At 39.9% G+C, this 20,689-nt stretch overlaps 2 protein-coding genes across 5 annotated transcripts in view; both read right to left on the minus strand.

Annotated features, from left to right (window-relative positions):
- Positions 1 to 1,306, minus strand: part of CC2D1B (coiled-coil and C2 domain containing 1B) — a 36,489-nt gene extending 35,183 nt beyond the window's left edge. Inside the window, exons 1-2 of one of the 2 annotated variants that reach the window (XM_054833197.1) lie at positions 1,183 to 1,306; positions 506 to 610 (exon numbers count right to left, since the gene is read on the minus strand). In XM_054833197.1, coding sequence (XP_054689172.1) covers positions 506 to 571 — 66 coding nt within the window. In that variant the 5' untranslated portion in view covers positions 572 to 610; positions 1,183 to 1,306. Of the gene's footprint in view, positions 1 to 505; positions 611 to 897; positions 1,018 to 1,182 lie in introns of those variants that run through there. The other variant, XM_054833198.1, reaches the window with a different exon arrangement.
- A 435-nt stretch (positions 1,307 to 1,741) lies between these two features.
- On the minus strand, positions 1,742 to 20,673 carry ORC1 (origin recognition complex subunit 1). 3 transcript variants are annotated; one of them, XM_054834349.1, is made up of 17 exons: positions 20,552 to 20,673; positions 19,578 to 19,682; positions 19,046 to 19,173; positions 17,489 to 17,658; positions 16,702 to 17,074; positions 15,742 to 16,039; positions 13,883 to 13,987; positions 13,346 to 13,547; positions 12,525 to 12,631; positions 12,006 to 12,107; positions 11,394 to 11,565; positions 9,023 to 9,130; positions 8,114 to 8,263; positions 6,699 to 6,818; positions 5,094 to 5,260; positions 3,867 to 3,954; positions 1,742 to 2,781 (listed from the first exon to the last, which is right to left on the minus strand). In XM_054834349.1, exons 2-17 carry the CDS (start codon positions 19,664 to 19,666, stop codon positions 2,587 to 2,589), a joined length of 2,574 nt encoding a protein of 857 aa, XP_054690324.1. In that variant the 5' UTR covers positions 19,667 to 19,682; positions 20,552 to 20,673; the 3' UTR covers positions 1,742 to 2,586. The 3 variants fall into 3 exon arrangements, with proteins under 3 accessions (XP_054690324.1, XP_054690325.1, XP_054690326.1); XM_054834350.1 differs by having other exon boundaries at positions 20,579 to 20,667; XM_054834351.1 differs by lacking the exon at positions 12,006 to 12,107.
- Between the last annotated feature and the right edge of the window lie 16 nt (positions 20,674 to 20,689).

Consider the following 20,689-nt stretch of genomic DNA (forward strand, 5'->3'; position numbering starts at 1 on the left):
GAAAAAAATACTATACGCAGGGAAATTAAAACTGTCTCTAGTGTAGTACCTTAATGTACTCCCATATGTGCCCCTGAATTTGTTATTTGATTTTCTGGTCGTCTTATTTCTGTCTTCTTAGAGGCATAAGAAAAACCTCCACATAGTTATTGAAGTTATTATTAAATCTCGGTATAGCCAGGGTAGGAAACTACTATGAGCATGAGTCATGAGGTATCACACAAAGATTACAGCATTACAACATTTTGGCTTCCCTGCAAGACCTCCACTGCTGCGTATCAGATATTTACTTCAAGAAAAATGTGCTAAAGGAGAAAGCAGGAAAATAGGCACCACACAATTTAAATTTTTTCATGGTCCTACAATATCTTATTAACGCATGGCAGATTCTAGCAGGACAACGGCAGTAAGAGATCTTAACGCAACTACCCTGAAGAGCACCAGGAGTAGGAGGTTTCCCTACCTGCTCTGCAACCACATTTCCCTGGCCCTTTGCCTTCCTTACCTGCTTTGCAACTGCAGCTCCCTGGCCCTTTGCCTGAGGGCTTTTTTTAGGTCTTCTGCCAAGCATGCTGGTTCATGAATTTCAGAGGATTGTGTCTCTGAGGGACTGAGAGCACATGGAATTCAATGTCAGTATCCTCGCCTGTCTCAACGCACCGCAAACTGGAGGAAGGCAGGCAGCGCAGAGCAGGCTGTGTGCAAAACTGCAGCTTTCACCGGCACCCCCAAACAACAGGAACCACCATGAGGGAAGGGGGGGCGGGGGGGCCGCAGACCATGTAACACACTCCCCAGGGCTCAGGCCCGTCAGTGCCGCCTTCCCCGCCACCGCCCTCCGCCGGGCACAGGGAGCCCAGCCCTGCCGCACCCCTCCTTCCGCCTGAGGCGACTCACAGCCGGTGCTCCCCCACGGCCCGGCCCGGCCGGACAGGCACAGCCGCTCGCACCCGAGGGCGGAATGGCGGGATCCCCCTCCCCGCCGGACCCAGCGCCGCGTGAGGGCGGGGCCGGCCCGCCCCGGCCCGCCCCGTACCCCTGTGGAGCCCTCCCCGCCCCGGCGCAGGGAGGAGCCGGCGGAGGCGATAGGCTGAGCACCGTGTAAATAACCGCCGCTTCCCGCCGGCGGGCCTTGAGCGGCACGGCGACAGACCGGCCCATGGCGGGCAGGCCCCGGCTCACCTCAGGCTCCTGCCGCTCGCGAAAGGCGCCCGGTGAAGCAGCGGCCGCCCGGTACGGGGACGCCTCGACCGCAGCTCCAGAGCAGCAGCGCGCCTGCGCGGAGGCGCGCTAGGGCGGGGCTCGGCCAGCAGGGCCCGGGGGAAGGGCGGGGCCTGGCCCCGGGCAGCCGGGGGGCGATCGTGTGCTGCGGACGGGAGGGGGAAGGTGGGACTTCGCAGCGGGTAACGGCTGGGCAAAGGGAAGACCGGTTCTTGGGCACGGTAAGGAAGCATTAACAGCAAAAACGAGCGCGGGTCTAACAGGCAATACTGCCGTGCAGAGGGTGCAGCTATTCCCACCCCCCCACTTCCCATTTAAGCAAAAGGCTGAAATTCCACCCTACCAGTTATACTGGTCTGTGATAATAAAGGCATTAATAATAACCTGTAGCATTTAAGAAATACATTGCAATAAAGAATGCCATTGACATTAAATTTTCTGACAAGTCTATTTAACATCCATTTTTACGGTTTTCTGAAGCTGCTACAAAGTTTTTAGCTCACTGTTACAGAGATCACATTCAGCTTGCCAGGGGAGCTGAAGAGATACCTACAAAGTCACTGTCTTATCTTATGACCTTACAAAAATGAGCTCTCTGTGAGAAGTCACTTCTCTAGTACCTGCAGCTTAGGCCACTTCCATTATTTACTGAGATCACTCAACAAGAACAATTTTTGGAGCCTTTTCCACAGCAACACAATTTTTAGAAGTGTTTTCAAACTATCCATCTCCAAACAAACTATTGGTTAACAGTTTGATTTGAAATCTGCTTTCATACAGTCCTCCATTACCTGAGGCAAGTTGAAGCAATCTTTGATAGCAATCAATAATAATGAAAACAAAGTTGGTTACTTGAATGACAAATTTCTTCTGGTATTTTTACTTTCCTGGTAACAAACAGTCTCCTCAATTCAAATATTCAGCCTTGATTGCAAACTGAAAGTTCCTTTCCATTATATCAGCAAAGTAAATTAAAGCACGTTTTAATGATGTCTTTCATATTCAACAAAAGTGAATGAATAAAAGCTATACATGAACTGCAATGCCACAGACACTGCTAGTTTTCACAAAAACAAACTCACTCCTTGGCAGTAGTAGTGATGCAAGTAATCAATTTCAAGTTCATACACCTCAGCTGAAAGGGAACCAGTTACCAGCATACAAAAATATTTTAAAAACAGTTTGATTTCAAATATTTAAAATGCTTTGAAGCAAATTTATTATACAAAAAGTGCCTGAATACAAGCAAAGTATTTAGGAAAAAATACATTTCACTATTTCCATTTTATCATCAATTTTAAAAAAATAAAAATAGACAATATTTAAAATACATATACATATTAAAAAAATAAAATCTTTATTGCCTTATTCATCCTTGAGTGCATACATGACATCATCCTGGTTGATATTTAGTCGCACCCGCATGTGAAGATACTTATTACTGGACTCCACCAGCAAGAGCCTGCAGGCACCAAGTCTTGAACAAATTGCCATAATTTCCGATATTGTAGGACTCTGCATGCCTTCAATTCTACACAACGCTACGTGTTGATGATAGACCTATTAAAAAAAGAGAAAAGGACACAGGTCATGTTTACCTCCTGCTGCAATCTAGCAGGCCAAGGTGAGAGAAGCTTCCTTCCCTCCACTTCTATGGGAGAGAAGGAAAAACTAGCTCCAGTCCACTCAGATGACATGCACACATGCTGCTGTTTCAGCACAAACTGTGGGCACTTTGTCGAGGAAGTAACAATTCCAAGCAATAGTTTGTTTTTCATATAGCCAAAAAAGCAAACAATTAGCAGCCTACCTTGTCTGCAGTTTAACTAGATCATTTTATACGTTACTAACACCTCTTCTCCCCTGGACTATGTGGGCTAAAGCTTATCCAGCAGATTAAGAGCTGACATACAATTAATTACATATCAATTCACTCAGAAGTGATATTCAGGCCCAGTGATTAGTAAACACAAGTCACACTGACTACAAACATAAAAGATCACAGCTTAGAAAGGCATGATACACCTTTAAGCATGGGAGAACACACTTGTCACAAATCATGCAGACTAGGAAATCTGTAACAAGAATCAATTGGGGTCTTCTACTTTTCTATTTAGAAATAGCACAAGAAAACCCTTTCGGTGTTAGAGGAAAACTAAGGGAAAAATGTAATAAATCAGTCTAACAAAATATTTTTTGAAGTTCAAGAACTGATCACCCAGTGTCTCTATGCAATCAACTGATGCAGATGTTCAGGAGTCAGTAACGGAAAAGGCAGTTAAAATGCTTACTTACAAACCTGTAAAACCAGATAAAACTAGCAGGTTATTTTACATATATAGTTCTAAACAGTTTTGTAAGTATTAACATGTAGCTTCCATACAGTGAATCAATATCTTAATACAACAGCAGGTGTTTCCAATTCTAAGTATTTAGTCCCATTGAAAACCAGGTGGTAGCATTCAATTAGGCTTTACACCTGGCCTGGACAGCCATGCCCCAATTTACTTTGCCATCATATTGCCTTCCATCAAATTTTAAAAGAATGAAAACCCCAAGGATTTAAATATTTATAATTTTACCTGGTAATTTTGGCAGTGCACCCCTCTAAGAGAAAAAAAAAAAGTACTCAAACACAAACATACCTGTTGAACTGTTGCCTCCTCAACTCCTGCCCTCCGAAACTCTGCTAAAATTGCTTTCAGAAAGATTTGTTCGTGCAAAGAGGCATTCCTGAATATCAAAACAAAACAGGCAAAAATCTGTGAAGTTTAGAAGTCAGGAAGCATCACAAAGAAGCCTGGAAGGGAAATTGCTTGGTAACCACATATTTAAATGCAGAGTATTTTTCTACCTGAGAGGGGTAGTTTATGTCAACCAGCCATTATATTACTGCCTGCAACTCTGGCACCACAATACACTGCATTTCACTTTACCTCACCTCTCTTTCAATGTATCTGAACATTTAATTCCATACATCATATATGTTCTGCAGTGTGTTATGGCCAACTTACATTTATGAATTAACAAATTAACATTGAGGTTTTCAGGCACAAGTAGCACAGTAAAAGCAATACTTACATATCCAACAAAGTATCATATTTGCAGCCCTTAGTCCCCTCCCCTTGATGAAACAGATTCTCTTCCTTTTGACCAGAAACTGCTAAAGCACTTTACCAGTTACAGCTTGTGCAGAGCACTGAAGAGCAACAGAATTCCTAACAAGGAAACCTTTTGGAAGTCCTAACACAACGTATTTACGTTAAAGAAACAAACCAGTTCAAATGGGAAAGTTTTGCATTCTGCTCAGACATCTGCAGCTGCATCTAAGCAGGCAAAGACAGCGGCAGATACAGTATGTAGAGGGGAATAGTTGACTCTTGAGGGACTGATGCCTATACTATGCATGTCTGAGTGGTTTTTCCTTCAGTCTAGCTCAAAGTCTGGTCCAGTATGCTGAATGACCAGTAGTGTTTGGAGTTGTGGGCTCCTGAGTGTATCTTCCAGGTTTAGTTCCAGCTGAAAGGAATTCAAACATATGTACTTGGAAACTGCTGTTCAAAGAAATCAATGCACAGTAAGCAGGGACAATCAGGAAATTTCAAAAGTTCCCTCCTCAGCAGAGCTAACACACTAACATGGAAACACCTTGTATAATCTTGTACAAGTGACTTCCGTGCCTTGGTTTCCCCTATCGTCTCTCTCTCTCTCTCCTAGCTCTGCTGTGAGGTTTGTTTTGTAACATATTTCAACAAAGCACTATGCATTGCTTATGCTCCCAAAGGGTGGTGAGGATGGACTGAATGTTTATGAAAAAATAGCCCAATGAGAAGTCACAAAAGCAAAGAAATTCCTCTGAGAAATGTTTTTACCTGATTGCATTTATATATGGTGATGAAAACATTTCATCTATGGCTTCTGTTACATGGGCCATCCTGACTATTTCAGGCGTTCTCTTTTGGCTAGCAAACTCACAGATCTCAGTGGCCCTCCTGCAGATATCAAGGCAACGCCTTGCATCACCAGACAGTGCTGCTACCTGAAAGTAAACATGACAGGTTTGTAGCAATATTTCCTACAAGTTGAAACCAGAGTTTAGCAAGAATCAATAGACAAAAAACCCCAAACCTGACCACAAAAGAGGAGAGCAATGCTACTGAGAACTATGTTACTAGAATCCCAGATTTTTAATAACAATCTTATTGACCAAAACCAACAGAAGCAACCCTCCCAATACCCCCACCCTGATTTGGTCATCACAAACTCAAGACTGAACTTTTTTTCTATAACCACAGAAGTCAGGTTAAAAAAAATAAAAAATTAACCACATATGAAATTAAACGTGAGCAGATCAGTTCAACACCGAAAGTTTTCAGAAACGTTGTCTGTAAAGACCCTACCACAATCCATGTTCATGCAGAGGAAGAAAAAAAAAATTGATTTTAAGATTACCCTAACATTTTTTGGTAGGTCTCAAAGAAATATCTGGGATAGTGAATTTACATTTCCAAGTGCCCAAAATTTTTAGGTATCTGAAATTTCTGAAACTAAATACTTCTTAAAGCCCCACTTGTGGTTTACAATTTTAATAAAGCTATGAACATTCACTAGATATAGTACTGGCCTAGTTTTCCCAGTAGATGCTGATAACATATGAAAGGCTTAGGACCCAGCTAGACCCAACAATGAGAAATCCTGTAGAAAATCTAATTACAAGTTATTTTTTTAGATTTTCTGAAGAAAAATCATACTAGAAAAACACTGCAGATTATTCAGTCTGCAAAATCATCACTATTACTCTTAGAAAAAGGTGGTTCCTTTGTAACAAAACAAACGCTTGTATTTACTTGATATAGTTATGAGTACGTTTTTTTTAATCCTACAATGATGCTTAGCACTTTAAGTGTATACCAGTTGACAGATGTTGTAACATAACTTTAATAGATTATTTTAACATAAGACATTAAACAATGCATACATCTTCATTGGAGAAGCTACTGATCCCTAATGTATTAATTTTTGTACAACTGAGCATTAAGACTGGCAACAGAATAGGTATTATCTCTTATTCCAAGGCTTTAAGAAAACGGATACAGCTATTTCCACTGTCGCACTAGGTTTTTTTTCATCATCCAATGACTCGCATTATGCCAAACACTGGAGAAAGCTGACATCTTATCATTATGCATTATGACGACTCTTGTTGTTGTGCCTCCAGCTCTTGGAATATATTGCTGCCTTCTCAAAGTAGATGGAAAAAACAATGACACTGCTTTAGCAATGTCTCCTGCTGAAATATCCTGTATGCCTTACAGAGAGCATAATACGTGATCCACTACTTGCGCCTCACATTGTCCTCAACGCAGAACGTGTAACCACAGAACCAAGCCTGACTTCTGTTACAAAATTCTCCCCTGCTGCCCACCACGCTCATTACCTAGTACAACACAGAGGACATACCTCTGTACTGTGCTTACCTTTCTGGAAACCAGCTGAATTGCATCTTCTTCAAATGCCTTGATGCTGTTCAGTCTGGATAAAATAATTTGCTGTAACTGTTTGTAGGTGTAGGGCTGAAAGGACATTCTGGTGAGGCCCTATAGTAAATAATACAATACAGTGAGAAGACTTGTAGTGCCTGAAAAGTCTCAACTGCTCAAGCACAGTCTGTATAGTTAGTTTTATTTTCTCTGGTAGGAGCAATCCCTCTTTCACATCTTTCCCCTGCAAGCAATATGCTTGAATCAATTCTTCCACTTCATATTTGTGAAATAAATCCATGAAATCGTGGCTGAGAACCATTGGTTGGACCTCTCCACTGAAAGGCCTGAGGAGCAAGTGCTGCTGCTGTTAGAAGTCAATTTTCTCTTACAAAACTTGTAAACAAATACAATCTAATACAAAAACCTTTGACTACAACTGTTTACACTTTATTTTTTTAATACAGTAACAGCAGAAGGTATGAAAAAATATTCATCTCTCCTTTAGCAAATCTGTATACGTGTGTGTATATATGTGTGTATACATACGTATACAGTCATACTATTGACTTCACCTTAGCAATCAGACAAGAATTAAGTATTTTCTCCTGACTCAAGCTAATAAAAAACAGCTTTCAGATGAGAAGGACAAGCTATGTCATAGATAGCGCACTGCCTTTCACATTCTACAGGAGGGCTGAGTTTTGCATTTCTTATGGAAAATTCTTTCTTGTGACTATATGGACTCAGCTGATCTGCAGGTTTGGTGGGTGGGGAAAAGCAATTCACACACTGTGGAACTACTTTTGAGTCACAGAAGGATGGAGGCACAGAGCCCTGTTTTTGCAAATCACTTTTCAGAGCAGTGATGAAAAGATGACCTAGGAAAACATATTCAATCCAAGTGTAGAGAGCATCCAACTTTCTATCCAAAGGTATCCAAAAGGAAAATCTACCAGCTGATAATGGCAAACAAAGTAACTAGGTGCCTGGAATGAAAAGGGAAAGAGGAAGGGAAAGCAGAAGAGAATTCTTCTCAACTCTAGAGTAAGCAGCTTAATCATCAAGCACGGCATTTGATTATCCAGATCTTAATATGTTTAAAAAGACATCTGCATTCTTAATTCATTCTTACAAGAACATAGTGTACTTACATGTTATAACATCTGACTAGCAAGCTGGCTCCTAAACTTACTTTGCTAAGATTCATGTGTTCCTTATTGGCCCTCTGGAAGAGGGAATTATAAAAACATTGTTTAACCTCTGATGTAACCAGTCCTACCTTTCTCCTGGATTACTTTTGATTGCGTACATTATTTAATCTGTTCTCATTTTATAGCATAGCAACAAAATGATTGCGTATTTAATCTGTTCTCATTTTATAGCATAGCAACAAAATTGCTAGGACATACCAGCCTGCTAGCCACTCTGTTCATCATTATTCTCTCTGGCAAGTCCATGGTGTTAGCAATGGCCAAGATGATTAACTTGGAGTGCTTCTGAGTTGGCCAGTCAAACAAGTTGTACATCACATTCTGTTTCCGGGTCCACAGAAGATCAAGCTGCAGAAATAGAAGAGTTAGACTGAAAAAGAATGGTCTTGTATTTATAATACCTGATGGGGGTTTGAGAGAGCTAGCTCTGCCACAGAAGACTTCTTACGTGATTCTGTACAAGCTGTCTCTATTGTGTTTCCTTTATCCATCTACGAATAAGTCTGCATTTTCTGAATTAGGGTTCTGATCTCTTTTGGAAAACCACAGTCCTACTAGCTGCTTGAACAGTACTAATCACAGTAGACTGGTTAAACAGCTGGAGTTTTTAAACACTACTGTGACATTAATACCTACATCTAACAAGATTAAAAGACCCTCCATGTGAGAACCTGAATTAGCTTAGAGCAAAAAAATAAGTACGCATTTGTTAATTTCTGAACATAGCACATTCAAGGAGTTTCAAAACTGGATATGACTTATTTCACTGTCAGTTTTCTCACTGGAAAAGCAGCAGCTTCCAGACAAAATACAGTTGAATTCTAAGGTATTGAGGCCTTGACAGAACAACTCATTCCATGACTTGGACCAAAACAAAACATAAAACCAACATGAAATCCAAGGCAGAGAACAATATGGCAACAGGATACATGCCCATTTAAATTCAGTTTCCTAATAAGGCTAAGAGGAACTATTTGTGTGTCTTCTCTCCTAAGTCTATTCCTTTTAGATAGTGTATGCTATACTCTAAGCATGTCTTTTTCCATCCACCAAAACCTCATTTCTTATGATACTTCAAGGAAAGAACTGAAGGATTCTTTGTCTCACCTCATCCACTATCAGCACTGTGGTCTTCCTCTTTGGTCCAGGTGTATTGAACAGTTTTGCCAACAGTACTGCAGCATGGGTTGCTGTCACCTTCTGACCTGTCAGTAACTGGACAAGGATTAAACAATGTTGCAGGTTAATCACACCAAAACTCAGGAAATAGGAAGTTTAACTCCTATTTGGTTTTAACTTTTCTCTAACAATCAACACCAAGCATCTAGATTTTTTTCTTCCCCCACAGAGGAGGAGTAAAAACAAGAAAAAAAAAAAAGAGTAGTTCATAAAAAAACCCTCTGGTCTACCAGAAACTGTCCATAAAAGAGTACAGAAACAAAAGAATACATAACTAAAAAGAAAGGCCATTAGAATTTCCTGCAATTTGTCTTAAATATAGATCAATTATGAAATCCTGAACCTAGTTTCAGGAGGACTCTAAACCTAGCATACTTCAAGGGTGTTTCTGAATGCAAAACTACTGAAAACCTAAGTCAGTTGACAAGAATAGCCTGACTTCAGTAATATTGGACTCCCATTAAAATATTAATGAATCACCAGCAGGATATAGAACTAAATAATTTATTCAACTCTAAGCTAAAAAAAATACCTTCAACAAGAACTGCTTCTGCAATAATCTATATGGCAAAACTGATGAACTGACTGTATGTTACCTGATCCCTTGCAGGTCCAAAGATATACAGAAATTAAAGCATGACATTTCAAAATTACACTATATATGCTGAATCAATTGTTCAATGTAGTTCAGAGTTAAGCCTTAAAGTAAAATGGAGATTGCATTTGAAAACTATTTGTTCGCCAGAATCCCTAAAAAACTAACCTGGGATTTCATAATTATTAAACAAGCCAGAGAATGACAATAATGTATAATCTACACTTGTTTCATGTTTCCAATTCAGTCAGGACAGTCTGAATCGGTCATACAAAGCAGATCCCAGAGGATCCTGATTCTACAGCTCTCAAACTGGGCATCCAATGTACCAGAGTTGTTTGTGATGGTGGAATTGGCACACTTATTGTACCCAGGTATTTAACCTTATCTCTTTCATCCGTTCAGGCCTTCCTGTCCCTGTTCCCCTCTTTATAAACTTTCCTATGACAGTGCAGTAACTGCAGTACTGTCCACTCCAGAATTTGCTTCAGTCATGCAAAGAAGTATCAGGAAACTGGAGCTTGAGATTGACCTGCAGCAAGAGATGCAGCAGTCAGAAAAGTAGCAGTATCTTCACTAGGGCACTTGGATAACAGCTGAAGCAGAAGGAACCAGAAAGTAAGTAGTTCATTTGACTACATGCTCCCCTGAAGGATATTTAACTGGGCTAGTTTAAAGAGTTCAGGGCCTGTGGGAGGCAACAAGTTTTACTTCCAAAGGCCTATTCTTTATTAATTTTAAAGATGTATGCTGAACAGGATAGGAACAAAGAGTGTTCAAACACATTAACAATACCATGAGATAAGCTTATTGTCATGAAACATTTCACTATGTTTTAAAGAAACAGTGATCTGGCTACAACAAATGCCTCGGCAAGACACTGCCTATGCTGGTTTAAGGAAAGGCTGCGAATGTCTAACTCCCAACTATGAGGATAGGGATATCAGAACAATGTATGCCACTTTCTGCTCAGATAGAAAATGTCAAACTTAAATAAATGGGACAGAAGTTTATAAGAAAAGGGATTAGATGCTTGAGGAAACCATCATTTCATTTCCAGGACACTGGCTTAAAGTTAGCCTAGACTGACAAAGGTCTTGAGCAGTTACTGTCTGGTGCCTATTGGGTGATCTTAATCCAGTCCTCAGAAGGTTAATTCACACCCATATAAACACAAGCACAGTTACTAGTCCCAGATGAGATGCTGCGGACTAGTTTGTCATGGAAATCTGAAATACAGGACTGTGACAGAGACGGTCCCTCTTTAGCTGGATTGCTATGATGACACGCCAATTAACCATTAAGACCCTCTTTGTAATCATTACACTGCTATGCTGACTTCCAGAGTTCTCACTGCTAACTTTTTAAACTTACATGTGCAGAAAGTTATAGCAGGGGAAAATAAGAAAAAAATCTGGTTTAATTTTATTTTTTTTAAAACCTGACTGGATGTAATAAATCAGGCTATTTCCCAGCCACTGCACTTGTGCAGCTGAAAGCAAAATAGTTCCAAAAGTTGGCCATGGCCTTAAGTTAATTATTTTTCAACCTGCTCTAAGAGAAAAGCATACTGTCTCTGAGAGGGACTACTTGGAAGTATTGATATGTTAAGTGCCTCGAATCCCATAATACATCGAGAATCTGATGGCAAAGCATAAGATTTCTTCTTTCAAACCAGAGCGCCACTGAAGAGGCTTTACTTACCTCTAGTATCTGCACGTAAGCTTGGTGAGGGTCAGTCAGCTTCATGCCATTAATCTCTACAAACTGGAATGATGGTAGGTCATCATTTTCTGCAGCTTGCTGAAGACAGCGAATTACTTCATGAACAGTTGCAGTTTTACCTGTTCCAGGCACTCCAGAAATGTACATGCACCTACAAAAGAAGAAAATCTTTTCAGTAGCCTAAGGATGAAACCTCCTCTGTCACATCAGGCAATTCCTTATATTTCAGTTACTTTATTTGCAAACTGGGACACATAACACACTGGAAGATCATGAGGATTTTTATTATTACTGAAGCAATTAGCAACTTAAAATACTTTATAAATATAATTTACTTTTAAAAAATGTTTTCCCAGACATCTAAAATTGACTAGTTATTTTGGTCTTCAATTTGAATCTGCACAATAAAGGAGACTGCATTATTCCTATGCACAACGCTTCTTAAGGAAGAAAATTACCAGAAAAATTCAACTAGGAACTTTAATTCAGCCAAAAGATGGTAACTTTTTAGAAAAAGTAGTGTTGCTTATCTGACTGCTGTTACACTATAGGTAGATGCGATCTTGGTTACAGTCTCACCAACAAACTCACCCTCCTGTACCATCAATAAGTTTGCTCTCCACAAAGTTATAGATATCCTGGAATTCTTCCTCACGACAAGGCAGAGATTCTGGGATAGCGGAAACATGCAGCCTTTTGATTAAAAAAAAGAAAATATTTTTTTTCCACTGTAAAGATCTACAATGATATCTGTAAAGCTTTTTCACACACTAAGAGGCAGCAGATGTACCTTTACAATCTAAAGCTAATAAGAAAGGATGTTTGTTTTTCTAATGTTGCACAGAAGACAGACAGATACCTAATTCTGAACAACTTTGTGTGAACCAATTATAATAATGTGAACTTGTAAAAGTGGTAATCTAAATACTTCTAGTATTTGTAGATCTAGTATTGTACTGTAAATTCATAAATGCTTTTCTAGTATCAAAACACCATGCTTTTTTACCAAATGTATTCAATATGGTAAAGATGGCATTGCCCTATTTCAGCATAGCCTACTGCTATTCATATCTGCAAAAAAGATGATTTCCTCCCCATAGCACACGTTACCTTAATCTGGCTTCTGCTAGTATACTGGCTGGTTTCTGTACTGCATGGTTGCGCCTGGGAATTTCAGGAGTTGCATTCCGGGGTGTCTTGGGTGTTCCTGGTAAAGGCTGCAAAGAAAAGTTACAACTTCAAACAGATTTTCTATATACAGCAATTTCTATTGGAGACTGATCGTTCATGCAATTTTCCCAAGTATTACTTATGCACAAAGACTACCCGCGAATGCCAAAGTACAAGATGAAAAAAGAAACAGTCTTTACAAAAGGAAGTTACCAAAACTTAATAAGTCAGGCCTAAGATTCCATAGCCTGGTATCTCATCTCCATCAGCAGCCAGAACACTATGAGAAACTGCTGGCCGCACTCTCTTGCATTCGCACATTGGTATGCCTTCAAGAATCAGGATAGCTCTACTGCCAAGCACAAAGTTGGTCTTACGGCTTTCTGATATATATATATAGAGAGAGAGAGACTGGACTCAGTGCAGACTGTACAGAAATAGAACTAAAATGTCTCAGTGCAGAGCTTACAACAAAAGTAAAAATGGTGGCCATAAATGGATTAATCAGTTTGTTCAGCTCCAGTCCAATCCAACATTTTCCCTGTTTAGGCTAGAGTTTTCTGATCAACACTGTCACAACATTCACAATACACAAGTGTTTTATACATTTGCATAACCTACTCACACCAAAGATCATATAAATCAAGATAACATTTCATTAAAAGCTAAGAGGTTCAGCTACTTTACTTTGGTACACAGCCATCAAGCATTCAAATAATTGGCTTAGAAATAATAAAAACAGCTCTTAAATGGAACCTTACAGTTTTCTTCAGGGTCTTAGCAGGAGTGTGAACTGAAGACTTCCTTGAAGACTTTGGGGTGCTGAGTGTCCTGCTTGACTTAGTTTTCTTTTCTGGTGTACAGAGCACGTCACTCTCCTCTTCCTCACTACTTGAAGAGTAAGAGCTATCTGAGCTAGACAGAAAATCCTCTTCCTGGTTCAATTCTAGTGTATTTAATATGCTATGAGAAACAAAAGTGACATGAGTTTAAAGAAATAATAGATATAACTCTACACACTACAGAGTGTAATTTGATACATTTTCAGTAGTTAACATAATCAGTAAGCCAACATATTTTCCACTTAGGCTGTTAATTTTCCATGGCTATTTAATAGACTGGTTTAAAGGAAGTCAGTTTTCCGATGAACACCATTTCTGAACATAAGACAGTTTTCACTCACACTGCAATTAAGCTGTACCTCTAGAACCATTTGCATTTGAATATGAAGCTAAACAAACTCTCAAGGCTTCAAGCTATCGATAGCAATCTAAGATCTCACGAAAGCAAAAGTTTACCTGATTTGCTCTGCAATGAGAGCTCTTGTCTTCTGGGCACACATTCTACGAGAATGAGGGGTCAATACAGGGCTCCGACTGCCCGCTTCCTGATGTCCAATTAAACTGTAAAGAAAGAACACAAAGCTATTTGTATTTCCTCTTTGCATCACACTTGTAAAGATGGAAAAAAGGCCTTTCAAACTTCAGGCTGTCAATCCAGCACGAATTCTTGTTTACAATTATCTACAGATAGGCTATGGCATGGACACTGGCAGCACAATTTCCCCCTCTCTTACACTCTCTCTTCAATGTACCTTTGCCAAGAAAAAAAACCCACACAAAATATTTACTATAGTTCATTCATGGTCTGTACTGTAAATATTTTTACAGTAAAGTATAAATGTTTCTACAAAGCTTTGTGAACCAGTTGAGGAAGGCTGCTAAGTCTAAAGAGAGACAGAGTCCACACAAGCTAAGAGTTGCTAGCTGACCTAAGATGCTGTGACAGCAGTGACTACACTAGCATTACTTCACAACAGATGTGTCTGAGTTATACCACTTTCTTTCCTGATGCACCCTCAGCTGACAACAGCTATTTATTTCACATTGACTGACAGTTGCTGCACATTAACGGCTTTCCCACCACTTCCCCAGTTAGACACATATACATCAGCAAAAACTACTGAATAGATACTGATAGAGTTGAATTAGCAGCCAAATTATTTTGCAAATATAACACTGCCAAACTGAAGGGACAGGGGGTCAAAACAGTTGTGGTTTTGTTTGGTTGTGGGGCTGGGTTTTTTTGGTTTTGTGTTTGTTTGGGGGTTTTTTTTGAGAGAAAGATAAGACAAATATGATTTCCTTTGGGCATCTCTCTGATCTGCCCTTTGGAGCAGATTTTTCTATTTGTGTTTTGAGATTCCTTTGCTGTCTTCTTGGGCACTTCCTCATCCCTACCGCTGAAAACATTTTACTGTTAATACAACTTTCCTATTAGTTCAAAGGACACAGTGAGATTAATTACTTTAATTATTTGTAGAGTTCTTAAATTTTTTTTTTTTTTTAGATCTATAAGTATCACTGAAATGCCATTATCTTATGAAAAGTAAATGTTTTTTTGCTACACAACGAGTGACAGAACTGGGGTGCAGATCCACCAAGTGTTGTACCCACATCTTTACTCTCTGAAAGGAGGAACATGAGAGAGTTTTGGCTTCTTGCAATGTCTTGCCAAAAAGCCTGATCCATTCTCCTCCTGCCCCAGCTTAATGCCATTTTTAAAGTCTGTGTGAAGATATACTTAAACAATTACGCTTTTTGAGTTTTGATTTCTTTTCTACATAAAAATTAGCATGAAAATATACATATAATTATCATGAGAACTCTCATAAGGCCAACTGCATCCCTTTCTATAGTTCAGTGTATCTCAACAGTTGTCACAAGTAGGGCACGTTGGAGCCTGTATGACATATGTACTGTAGTACAAAAACAGATTTTTATCCATGTTGATGATTACAAACCATAACGATCAATATGGCTTCAATTTCCTTTCATATCATCCTACCATTCCTATTTCCAACATCATCTCTCCGTTCTTGCAACCACAAACTACTTGTGTCCATCTTTAGTCAACTCCTCTTACCACCTCCCCAGTCACTCATTCACCTCCAAGATGCTTTCTAGAGCTTCACCACAGTGCACTGGTAATATCTAGGCTACCCCCCACCTCTCAGTGATCTCAACAGACAAAGCATGGTACATGCAGATACTTCATCTGCTTTTCTCTCCAGAAGTCTTTCATAAATGTGTTTTAAGAGAACTACATCCAAATAGAAATCCCATATGAAAATAATTATAAAAAGGCTATCACTTACCATATAGTGTCATCTTTCGTATTAAGATTCTTGGCTTTCTCACTGGAGTCTTTGACCTTACTATAGGGGGATAATCGTATTGTATCACTAAACCGCTGCCAGTGCTCTGCAGTATCAAACGTTGACTTTGACTTATCATTGGCACAAGGTATTTTTGGTGGTGAGCCTAAAATGCCAGTGAATTTCACTTTTCTTTTAGTAGCCGATGGTTCTAACGGTGATAGAGTATCACCGTCATCATTCAAAAGTTCCAAAACTTCACATCCCAGGAGCCTGCTTTTAGGAGATCTTGTGGGACCTAGGAATCGAGAGCAAAATCAACTTCTTTTAGGCTTTAATGTCGCGGGTTTGGTTAACTTTCAGAAGACATAGTACAACTGCCTCAGTGGCCGTCATTTAAATGAAAGGAGATGGCATTCATTACAGTCCAGAACAAGGAACCAAACACATACAGAATGCATATGCGCCCTCTAAGATGACTAAATAGAATACAAACTGATTTTTTTTTCAGTTTTCTAACCCACCCCCATCACTTGCAACTTTACTCAAGCTCCAGTTTGAAAATATGGCCTGTTACATAGGATTAACGTGCTTATTCAACCAGCCCAATGTAAGCATTCTAGTGCACCGTTAGTCAGAAAATTAAAGTGAAACCTTCTGAGGTCAAGTTAGGCTGATTGGTAGCATTTCAGCCAACAAGCATGTTAACTTGGATTTCGCAGTTACAAACAAAGCATTTGCAACAGCAATTGGATACAAGCAGTACAGTTGCTTGAAATAACAGACATAAGACAAACAAGTGATGTGCCCAAAAGGCTTGGACTAATCCCAAAGCCTGAGTAAGGTAGCTAAAAACACTGGTGTTGAATATTACCACTGTTTGAACTACCCAAAATGAAGAGACACAAAACATACTACATTCAAAACTACCAATCCGACAGAGTATTGCCATATACATACTGTTTAACTGTAACTTCTTCCTTGCTGTTGGAGTTTTGACACCATTAGCCATTCTTTGTGAATGTCTCTCCTTAGCAAGGGAGGATTTGGAAGCAGAATGTTTTGATTCTATTTCCAACTCAACATTTTTTTGTTTTGTAGCACTCTGAACATCTCTCTCTGTCTCTTTTTTCAGGGGGGAAACAACGTCCGAAGGAATAAATGAGTTTGAAGAGTTTGAGATGCCTCCTTTCTTATTAGCTTCTTTCAGCTTAGAGAATGTGTCAGGGGACAAAGCCTTAAAGCATTTCCCATCCCAAGACTGTTTTACATAGAAAGTTTGTTCCTTGTTTAATGTAATAGGTAGTTCCTCCCCCAGATGTAGTGGTATTACCTGTAAAAACAGAAAATACAAAACCACACATACCTTAACATTTACTGTTAATCTAGCATTCAACTATTTTCTAGTCACAGATCTTATTACTGGAATTCATGCAATCCTTCATTATACAGGGCAACACCTTTGACCTACATTTACAGTAGCATAAGTTTATTACACAACAGGACTCCCATCACAATACTTCCTTCCATGCAAACCTCCAAGTGAGCTGGCTGCCAATAACCAAAGTCATTTTGGGATGGAGGAAAGACAGAATGTCAACAGTTTTCAACTATCCTATGTTAACTGTGTTAACAAATACACGTCACACATTTGGTTTGGGAGAGAAAAAAGTAGCTGCACTGTTCTATTATTCTTTTCAAATTGTTTCTTTCTTCCCTCTACATGTAGAAGGGCTGCAGTACCTACCATGATGCTTTTAATAATGGTCTCCACAGCTATATCAGTGTCATAGCCAGAAACTTGATCAAAAAACACCTCCTGGGGAGAAACCTCTCTTTTAAGCAGTTTCCGTTTATTCTGAGGTATCTCTGTAATATGAGAGAACCACTGCACAACTGCATGTTTCTGCTGAGCACCTGTGAAAAAAAGTCAGTGAACATTAAGTATTTTATTGTATCGCAAATAGTTGTTATTCCCAGACCTCAATGACTTTAGTTGAAATGCCATCAACGATAGAAATCCTCCCCGGACACAGGTGAGAAAGCATCCGATAAGAGGTTGCAATTCCCATTTTCTAAGCTAAATTAAAACGTCTGAGACTTTTAAGGACTAAGATAACACCTACATAGGGTCTCAATCACAAAATGCACGCAGATCAGCTGATCCACCAGTTCACTATCACAGATGAAGAGGTTCCTTATTTGCATCAATCTGATCTAATTGTACCCCACTAACTGAAAGCGGTGACATAAAAGAGGAAGTGAGAAATTTCAGAACAGTATTTGTAATTTCAGTGTTATTTTAGAGGTAAACCAGAAAAACATTTATTAGCTGCCTAACAAACCAGAGAATCCTGCTGTTCATATGTCTAGAAGAAAGCATGAATAAACAGTAGGAACAGATTCAGTGTGGAGAGAGTTAAAAAAAACAAAACACACATTTGGAACATATTACAATTGAATATTAAGTTACTCTCTACATTTTAAAGTGTTCATCTTTCAATGAAAACAAAGCCAGATATCTTTAACAAAACTGTCAAAGATATATAAAAAAAGGAAAATCTTGTTTTCAAGGAAGTTTCACAGGTTTCATACTGGCATGAAAAGAATATTCAGTTATGTTACAATAAATGTGCATTAGTAAATAAATACACTGGAGCAATATGTATTTATGTTTAAAAAAAGTAAAGAATTTAAAAAACCCTCAAAACATTATTATGATGGGCCAAAACAAACAACAAAATCTGTTTAGAGAAAACAGACATAGCTAATGAATAGTTTCTAATTCAGACTCAGACATAGTCTTCGTATCACCTTCCATGATTTATCTTTTAATATCTACCTTTATCTATAAACAAGTAGTTCTACAAGGGATAGAAGTAATGAGCCCCATTTATTCAGCCTTGTGCCTTATTGCTAAATTTCCTGCTGGCTGATAAGATGCAAGTTCCAGGGCTGCAGTGCTCTTGCTCCATTTGGATTCTCCAACCTCTAAATAAAGCATGAGCTCACGCTGTCTTCCTCAAGGATCATTTCTTTTAAATTAGACACCTATGCAAATACATTGTAAAAATGGAATGCCTTTAAGGTCTCTGTTTATCTATCAAATTTAGTTTAAATTAACCACCAGCCCCAAATATTTGGGGAGCATGTGAATACAGATGCAGTGATTACCAAAGTCAAGTTTCCTTAATAAATTAGGAGAGTGATAAGGAGTTATGGGCTAAATACATCCCCATGAAATAGGTATCTTTAAAATATTTTAAGATTTCTCAGATAAGAGGTAAATTTTTATTTCTCTTACCATCTTCATATAAATCCAGGAGTTGTGCCACAAAAGGTTGATCTGCATTCTCCCCTTCTACTAAAACAAACTCACCAAGTTGTATACAGGTTTCTGTTCTGCGTCTTTCTGATTTAATAATGATTCCCCTAGAAAGTGATGCATACATGCAGATTAGCAGGATTTTATATTCTTTATAATTCATGTATCATTAAAGCTGATGGCCTGTCAATCTTACAGTTAGTTATGCTCCCTCTTGCGAAGTCTACAGTTAAGTTTCCTGATTAAAAGCTTTCATATTTATTTCAGACAGCTAACACTTATTCACAGATCTAATTAGTAGTTTAATTTAATGGTTTTTAGACATTATACAATTTATAATTCAAGAACTTTGTGACAACATTTTTGTTATACACATACAGTGTCACGACACAATGCTCAAAACCTTACTCATATTCTTACTGACTACCACATTAACCTAAATGATGTCAGAAAGGTAAAGAAGACTAAAGATTAAGTTTCCCTGAGCAAGTCAGAAATAAATGTTACTTACTTGTATTGGTAAGTCCTCAGTTTTCTGTCTGAGCTCGTGGGTTTTCCATACCAGGAGTAGATAATTTTGCTTTGCTGCCGGGTGTTCATGATTCCCAAGGAAGAGCTAAAACAAGTAAACAATTTTAAAATTATTATTTAAAAATAAAAGAAGGGAAAGGCTCAAGATGGCCAGACACAGAGAAATGCCATCAATTCTTTCACTGTGTATGAAGAACGTGGCGTCCATTGGCAATTCAGAGAACCATGCCCTCCCCAAAGCCTCCAGACTCCTCTCCTCTGAGGGAGGAGGAAAAAGGGAAGGCGTTTAGTAGTGGATTGTTCTTCAATTCCTTTTTTCCCATGTCCAGCGTTGACTAACACACCTGACAAACATGCGATTCCCTTGTTACTGGCTACTTTGCTTATTCACAGAGCGAGTTATCGGGACAGATGTCTTCTGCGTGTTGTTCATCACCGAGACACTCTGCCCGTTCACTACCAAGCCCTCCGCTCCCCCGCGCTCCCCGACCACCCGCCGCGATGCCCAGGGCACGCTGCCGGCCGGTTTAGGGCTCCGCCTTGCTGGTTTTCGTCTAAACTTCGCAGCGACCAGGCGGATGAGACGGTCACGAACATATCGTTTATACTCAGTTTTTATGTTTTGGTTGTGAGTTGTTTTTTTCTTTCTTTTTTCTTCCAAGTAAGATATTCCCTCTGGAAACAGACCGCAGGGCTCAGGAAAGCGCCACAACCCCCCCAGTGCCGCTCCCCCCTCGCCCACCCCAGCCCGTCGGTTCAGATGAGGTAGCGAAGACCCCAGGCAGGGCTCTGCCTCAGGGAGCCCCCTCGCCGCCCCAGGCGGCCTACGGGGTCATGGCGTCGGAAGGGGCCATTACCACCACGGGCTCAGACACGCAGAGAGCCACCGAGGCGCTCCACCACCCTCACAGAACTACTAACCCACCCGCCGGCCTCACGGGCCGCAGGACCTACCGAGGGCCACCGACCGAGCCCACTCACCGCCGCGCCTCAGCGGCCCCGATGCGCAGCAGCGGCAGCCCGAGCTCCTACCAGCGCTAGGACAGAACTTCCCGCCAAAGCCCGCTCGGAGCTCCGCCCCCTCGGCCGCGC

This window comes from Grus americana, chromosome 8 (genome assembly GCF_028858705.1).
Source record: "Grus americana isolate bGruAme1 chromosome 8, bGruAme1.mat, whole genome shotgun sequence".
Classification (NCBI taxonomy): domain Eukaryota; kingdom Metazoa; phylum Chordata; class Aves; order Gruiformes; family Gruidae; genus Grus; species Grus americana.